At 44.4% G+C, this 8418-nt stretch overlaps 1 protein-coding gene across 1 annotated transcript in view; it reads left to right on the top strand.

Moving 5' to 3' along the window:
* Window positions 1–715: 715 nt before the first annotated feature.
* The window catches only part of adarb2 (adenosine deaminase RNA specific B2 (inactive)), a gene marked incomplete at both ends in the record, with an annotated part of 311120 nt that continues 303417 nt past the window's right edge, over window positions 716–8418 (top strand). Inside the window, one exon of the mRNA XM_083632113.1 lies at window positions 716–821. Within this exon, the coding sequence (XP_083488239.1) occupies window positions 716–821 (106 nt within the window). The remainder of the gene's footprint in view (window positions 822–8418) is intronic.

Below are 8418 nucleotides of genomic sequence, written 5' to 3'. Positions count from 1 at the left end.
CTCTGCCCTGCTTTAGTGCCCTTGAGCAAGACACTGAATCCCTAGATGACCTGACCTCCCTGTGGACGAAAGCCCCAACATTTCCCCTACAGTCTTCCATAAAACATGGGAAATGAACATGACACAAACCAAACAAAAAAACAAAAAAAGAGGCGGGGGGGGGGGTGCAGGGGCAGGCTGCGGGTGAAGAAGTGGTGAGAGCTGGTGGGTGTTGCTGCTGGTGATGTCACATCTCCAGACAACCAGGGATTGGAGCCTAATTAGAAAGCTCGCAGCAAATAGATAGGCGTCCTGCATGATTGAATTCAAAGTGGCTGCTGATGCCCAACATTTCTGCAGAGGCGCGCAGCAGTAAACTGGAGGAGAGCAGCGAGAGAGAGAGAGAGCTCAGAGCTGAGACTGTCAGAGCGGAGGGAGCCGGTGTGTGTGTCGGTGTCTGTGCTGACTGAGAGCCGCCACGCTGCAACAGTCTCTCACTCTCTTTCCGCGAACACGAGGAGGCGAGCCGGAGTTTCAAAGGTGAGAGGCACGGCACGGCACGGCGCGCTCCCCCTCCTCCTGGCTTTGAGGGGTTACAAATAAGATAAAAGGGAGAAGCGAAAATATAGTGTGCGTCAAACCCGAGAGACTGAAGCGAGACAAGTAAACGTTATACTACGCTACTAGTACGAGAGTCGAGCCGCGCCAGCGCCAAGTTCTCCCACCACCGCTCCAAATGGCATCCGTGCTTGGGAACAGCAGCAGCCGCGCGTCGGGCGCTCAGAGCAGCCAGGTCAGAGGCAAGCTGAAGAGGAGACGGAGGAGACGCTCCAAGAGAAAAGGTAAAAACTTTACAACACTTCTTTTTGCGTTTTCGATCATTTTCTCCAATCTCCCCCATCCAGAAAACGCAGAGGTCGCGCGTACCTTGACGGGGCATCGAAGCGCACGGCAGCGCGGGCGAAACTGCGCAAAGCCCGGTTGCGTTTTATATTAGTGCGTAATTGTGTATAACAAGCAAGCAACAATCACACATGTTCTCCACGGGAATGAAGCCGTGCCATCGGCTTTGTAATGGCGCATTGTCATTCCTCTGAACGGTAAAGTTGAATTTGTTTCTGCATTCGCTGTCCTCTTTCACAGCCCGGTAACGGAACTCTGCCTCGACGAGAATAACGGCGACATTTAGCGGTATATTTTGGTTTGTTTCCAAAGATACAGATGGCTTTACAAGAATGGCAGCTTGTCTTTACAATTTAACACGTGACTTGACATGCATCTGAAAAGGACACGATGTTGTCACTGCATCCTGTTTTGGGGTCCTCATTATGAACACATGGGTTTCTTTACCTACTCAAGATCAATCAGTTGTCAACGAATAGTAGCCTATGTGTGACTTCAAATATTTAAACTTAAACTTTAGGGGTTCTGTTTGTTTTACATGTAAACCAAACTACATTGTAGCCTATTTATTTTTGTATCAAGAAAGGTCAAAACTCAGGAGCACATTGCATTACATTACATATGCTACTATTACATTGGATGATATTATTGTCAGGTCACTGACTATAATGTACAGCATGCTTACAGGCTAGGCTAAAATGCAGTGATTTAAAGTGACATTTGTTTTAGCTTATTTCTCTTATTTCCCTTTGTGTTTTATAAAAATGCATCCACCTTATTAGAATAATCAACTCCCATGTACCAAGATTCAATATTCCTTTATTTGTCATTTTTTGTTGTAGTCTACTTGCATGCACAAAAGACAAAATGTGTATGTCACTTGTAGTCGAAGCAGTGCTGAGCTAGACAATAATGTCTATCGTAAAAAGATTAGATAAAAAGGCACACTCAGTGTAAAAAGACAGCACTTAGCTGCAATAAGTCCCATGTCTTTTAGTTAAAATGTTAAATATTTGTAGGCCTGCAACATGGTGTGCTTTTTGTAAATAAAATGAAATAGTTTTAAACACTGACAACCTGATTTTCATTTTTTTTCTTGACATTAGGCCTACGGTGCCTTTAAAAGAATATCTCACTATTTGCAGCAGTAGTTTAAAATAATACATTATAGCAAGAAGGACCTGTGTATGTGTTTGATTCATGCACAAACCTCTGTTCAGTCAGTGCTATTGATGATGAAGCCAAAGCTTTGTATTAAATGTGTGACTAACAGTCCCCGTCATACTGGAGCACAATCCACTACTCGGCTACTTCATTAGATCTGTAATCAAATGGCAAAACGCTGCGGTTTGCAGTGAACAACACAATGACATTTGCCGAGCAGCTCTTCCCTGCTCGCTCGTATGGTGACCGCCCGGGCTTCATCAGGGCCAACACATCCCCAATGTGCTTTCTGCATGCAACCTGGAAAAAAACAACACTTTCACAGATCACACCTTTCCCTCTCACTTTTCTAAATTTGGCATTTTCTGCTTAAAAAAAAAAAGCCACAACCCATGCCGATTTTAGTAATTAAACATCAAAGTAGAGCACGTACCATAAAGGCTCAGTCCTTCCCTCAGCGACCCGGGTTCGAATCCAGCCTGCAGTCATTTGCTGCATGTCTTCCTCCTCTCTCTCTCTCTCTCCCATACCTTCCCGTCTCTCTCTACTTTCACCTATCAAATAAAGGCAAACATGACAGAAAAATAATCGTCAAAACAAAACAAAAAACAACAAGTTGCCTGAAGTAATTATGCAGCCAATGATGAGGCATGGGCAAATAAGAAAGAAAGGAAAAAACAAAGATTTAAATAAGAAATGATTTAGATATGACAGCCACTAAAGCTCGACGGCTTCTGCACAGATTCTCCACGATTTAGTGTTGGTTCATTATCCCCTCAGGTGTTTTGCTTTGGATTTAAGGCCGTGTTGAAACAGGCGCTGCACACTGCGGCGTGCTGCGTGCATGATTAACAACAAGTTACCCACAACCCAGAAGCCTCCTCCTCCACACACTCATTCGCTGCGACACGGGTCACAAACGCTCACACACATATTTGCACCGTCTTATTCTCTCTCACATTTTCATAAGAAAGTTGCGAGGATCTAAATAAAGTGGGAACAACACATTTATTTGTTTTCCTCGTGATAACAGTTGTTGTGGCATTCTTTATGCTGGGAGATACTGGCGTGCCGGCCCATTGCAGGGTGGAATACGGCTGAACGCTGTGAGGGTGTTGACGTATCAGACTTGCAATTGAATGCATAATGAGGTTTCATAAACACTTTGCACTTGTCATCAAGCTGCAAACAGACAGCCGCGCCTCATTTCCATAACCTCTTGATTTTTAATAGCCCAAGTAATTGAGACAAGGGAGACAATACATAAAATATAGTGCTGAGGCAAATGTATTTACATAATGGAAACGACAGAATTGGTTCCACAACATTAAGCATTGCATATGAGTATCAGAGAACGCGCGCGCATTAGCTGACGGGCCTTCGCAGCGTGTTTCCAAATGGCTAATTTATCAGCCGCTGCTGATTCATTCTGATAACACGGGACATTAGGGGCCAGTTCAGGGGCCAATTGTAAATGAACTGTGTCTTTTGTGAGCTGCTGGTTGCCTGAGCTGACTCCGCCAGAGCTGCAGGAAGAGGCCTCACTATGCAGCAGCAGCCAGAATGTGGAATACATGTACGTGCTGTCCATGCCGTAGGGCTGGGCGATATGAACCAAAAATCATATCTCTGTATTTTTAGGCCGAATGGCGATACACAATATATATCTTGGTATCGTCTACGAAGTGGGCTTAATGTTCATTTGTAAGTCAAAAGCCACATGTGAGATGTCACAAGCACTTTTATTACAATAAGACTGTGATCAAAATAAAATGCAAAGAGAGGGTTTCCTTCCCTGACTATTGGGGCTGTCACAAAATATTTACACAATGAGATTTTTGATTAAAAAAAAATCACATGGATATAATGACTAAGTGGGTAAAGGCAAATAATAGAACAGCTAGAACAGTCTGGTAAGTTCAGAAAATCACCTCACTTTACTGTAATGCAGCTTTTAAAACCAGGAAAAGACAATACTTGCCATATCCAAAATCTAAGATGACATCTAAGAGGCTCATATCACAATATCGATGTAATATTGATATATTGCACAGCCACAATTGCTTCCGTGCAGTTTTCAGAAAAGAGACGACGAAGTCTCCGAAACCCCAAATCTGAAGAATAAATGTTTCTCAAGCTGCTGAAATGAAAGCACTATATGAGTGAAGATGGCAGATGAGGCCTTTTCCACTTAAAACTTGACCACAAATAATAACCTCATGCTGGATAGGCGGCCAGACTGAGCTGTGTGTTTTTGTGTGCTATCATTATTATTATTCATCCTCGATGAAACAAATGAGGATTTAATACGCACCATGTGATCGACTGTAATACACTCATCTTGAGATCTCAGACAATTATTTTTATAGTCCTCGTGGCTAAAAGTCACCAGGGATTACCGCGTGGCATTTGGAGCTTAATCCCCTGAAACGCCACAGATTATTAGTAGATGGAGATGGACTGTATTAAAAACCTGGGTATGTATTTAAAAGGTTGGAAGCAGAACCCCCCATCCACCCTTCCTGTCCTATAAAAAGAAAATGACACCACTCCCCTCCGCTGCAATTGTTCTTTTTATTCTTAGAGTGGCCGTAGTAGCGCGCAAAACAAATAAATACAATAAAGGTTAGAGGAGGGGAAAGTGGGGCGGTGGCCATCACTGGAAATGTATTTGCTCACCATAGGGATGCACAATATCGGCACGCCATGGGTATCGGCCAGCATCGGTCTGTAATGACATTTCTGCCGATATGACAGGCCGATGTTACATACATAAAAATATGGCATGTTTTACATCACATAAGTTGAAGTAGTTTTCTTATTTTGCCCACTGACATTTTGAAAAGCATTGTATTTATGTGTGCATCTGCCAGTGGGCCATCACAATAAGAGTGGGCATAATAATGTGTTAATTCTACTACAGGAGAAGACTTGATGTTTACGGTAGGTGGGGGGAAAAATAGGTGGGGGAAAATCCATGCATATAGACGGTTTTAACCCGACAACATAAACATTCTAAAATGCCCCCAGCTTACTTCCTGTTGCAGTGTTTGCTAGTACAATAACTGACAGGACATCAGTTAGGTTCCAAACTGTTCCCTAGCAACACAATTTCCGTGAAAACCGTCTATATTGTCTGCATCGGCAATTGGCCAAAAGAGTTGGAAAATATCGGCATATCGGATATCTGCAAAAAATACACTATTGTGCATCCATAGCTCACCATCTCTGTCACCCGGGCCTCTCTGACCAGCTGTATAGCATTCCTGGAAATGGCACACTTTACTAAATTCATAAGCTGTGTGTGTGTGTTGCCAGTCGCAGTAGTAGTCCCCACCAGTTCTTCTGCAGTTCACCAGACGCTGCCCCCCCCCCCACACACACACATTGTTCCCGTTACAATACGCCTGTCAGTAGCACATTGTGCGGACGTACACCTCGCTCTGCTTTGTTGGCGTCCCTTAAGCACGCGGCGTTGGTGGATCCATAGCCCCAGCATGCTCCATCACCGCTCCAAGAGGCTCCATAGACACGCTGCTGCATATCTGCTCTCTTCATTAATTACAGTGTTGTGATTTACGTTTGTGTGTGTTTTTTTTGGCCCTTAGGGGGTTTCGGCACCGTTTCCCTGCCACAATAAAAGAAAAAAGAAGCTGTTTCTAATGAGAAATAGCAACATCTGGGTGAAAAATGCTGCACACTGTAATGTAGCGCGTCTTAGTTTGTGTCATATGTTGACCGGGCCACCGAAACCACATCAGTCAACCCATTTTCACCAGCATTATGACCTTTTTTTCCCCTTTCTTCCTCAAAGCACAGCGTACAGCGCAACATACTGCTACTCTATTCTTTCCCCACAATGTGTTTTTTCTCTTTTTTCTCTGAGCAAAGATAAGCACGGCACTGATTTATAGGCCGACGTTATTCTTTACAGCTGTACTTATCACCCTGTACTTTCAGCGTATAGGACTGTATATCTTATCGGCGTATCATCGAGACAAAAAAGACAGCAAGTGTCACATAATTTATGTAGCAATTACTGTTTACGCTCTCTGTCATTTCCTGGGTGGGTGTGTGTGTGTGTGGGGGGGGGGGGGTCAGGCAGGGTGATGGGAGGTGGGGTGGGGGTCGTGTGGGATGAGGGTCACTGCCTCTCCGCCGCTGAAACCATTATCGTCGAGGGGCGGCGGCCGGTCGCTGCGTCCCACTAATGACAGCGACGTGGCCCGTATCAAGGTGGGGGTCAGAGGTCGGGACAGGGGGGACGGGCGAGTCCTGTCCCGAATGAGCATTCTGAAAGACAGAACCCTCGATTAGGATGGTCTTTTTTTAATCAGAGGAAGTTTGCCAATACAAGGAATTTGACTGCACTCGACACAAAATTAGAAAGCTAGTATGGTCGCTGATGTGTGTAAAACCTCGTATCTTGAAAGTGTCAGATTTTCAGGAATGAAGAAAAAAACAGCCTTGTGTTGAGCTGGACCATATAAGAGTTTATCTCAAATTGTAAGTTTCAGCTTGATGTCAATGCATTGTTGACATTTATCCAATCGGTTTTGAAAAGGTCCCCTAACATGAAAATGGCTTGCTTTTCAAATGACAACAGTGGTGTGTGTGTGTGTGTGTGTGTGTGTGTGTGTGTGTGTGGGGGGGGGGGGGGTATCACATTTTTTAATGTAGGTCTCTTTGCTATGCAATATGGTCTCTTTTGAAGCCTGGCAGGCAGTCAAAGAGTTGTGTGCAAATCTAGAGAATATTGAGTTCTAAGTGATTTGAGCACTGACAAAAAAACTGTACACGAGTTGAAATTATATTCCAAATAGGTATACATATTTAACTAAGCAACCAGTATGGTGTGGAGTAAGAACTGACTGGTAGAGTGCTGACGTCCATTGTGCTCTGCTTGTGTTGAGCAGTTAGATGTTGATGGAGCTGTTCTTCTTGGGTCTGGTTGTTTGAAGCATTTGCCATTTTAATGCCAACCTGTTTAGTAATATCAACGTCTCATAACTGCTTCTCTACTCAGTCCTTCTCCACTTGGTTTTTCAACCTGTAGAGCATACTGTATGATTAGTATCAGTATTAGGGCTATGGACCGGTACTTGATACCGGTATTGACCGAATAACCCAATACCAAGTAGTATCGCAACTTCTCCAGTCAAACGGTACCTGCATCAATGCCTTTTGTACACAGATCTAGAAAAAAAAAGTATGGCTTTGTTTGCAGCCAATCACCTGCCGCAAGCGTTCTTCGATTTAACGTGACGTGTGATTGGCCCACTACTGCAGCAGCTGTAACCCATACAGTCTGTGGGGGTGAAGTCGAGCGCGGCGTTTGTGACGGAGTTGGCAGTTCAGCATGCCGAGATGCCACCAAAACGTTCCAAAGTTTTGCACACAAAAAAAAGGTATCGAATGAAGTATCTATTGGTATCGGAATCACATTAGGGCACTGGTATTGGTACTGGTATCGTCATTTTTTTAAACAATACCCAGCCCTAGTCAGTATATATAATGCATTATCTGTTATGGCCTACATTTACATTCAGGATCCATTGATAAAGGCCTGCTGCAGCAAGTCACAGACAGGCAGGGGACTTTAAATAAATGCACATCTTCCTTGCAAATTCTTCATGTCACCAGTTCTTCTAATGTAGGTGTAATCAGTGCAGAGGAATGTTCCTGCTGGAGACCCACACGAGTTACCGGTGGGACGGGCCAATGTCACCCAGAGAGGGAGAGGCAGTCGTGGCCAGATTGTATCCTGACAGATGTAGAGCTCCAGTTTTCAGCCGCCCTGAAACGGTTCTGCCATATTTGTTTTTTGTTTGTGCTGATAAACGCATTCAGAGCCTCCACGAACAAAACACCACTGGCATTTATGAGGTTAATGAAGGTCAGCGGCGCGGCGCTCCTCCCGCGTGTGTGTGCGCACGCATGGCTTTCCCAATTTACAGACACTTCCTGATTAAGGGGGAGCGCTGGATTTGGCGGTTCAGGACACGGCGTCCTCTAACTGCCTGAACGTTTAGCTCAGGGAAAGAAGGTTATTACCATTGACTGCGGTCTCTGGAGGACAGCTGATAAAATGACCAAGGAAAAGGAATAGCACAACTTTTTGCACATTAGCATAATTAGTCATTATCTCTTAATGGTCCCTGTTGGCTCTTTGGAGCTCGGCAGTGGGAAATTCTGCTTAAAGTTCAGACACGGAAAACAAATGTCACAGCGAAACATACATGAAATGTCTCAGGCGGGTCGGAACTCGGGAGGGAATTAATCACCGGTATCAAAACCACAGACGGCGCGGACTTAAAAAAAAGACTGCAGAAGGTGAGACTTGAGTTAATTAGTGTGTTCTTGGACTGACTC

This window comes from Poromitra crassiceps (assembly GCF_964638095.1).
Source record: "Poromitra crassiceps genome assembly, chromosome: 2".
Classification (NCBI taxonomy): Eukaryota; Metazoa; Chordata; class Actinopteri; order Beryciformes; family Melamphaidae; genus Poromitra; species Poromitra crassiceps.
This window is presented reverse-complemented; position numbering and strand designations above follow the sequence as displayed.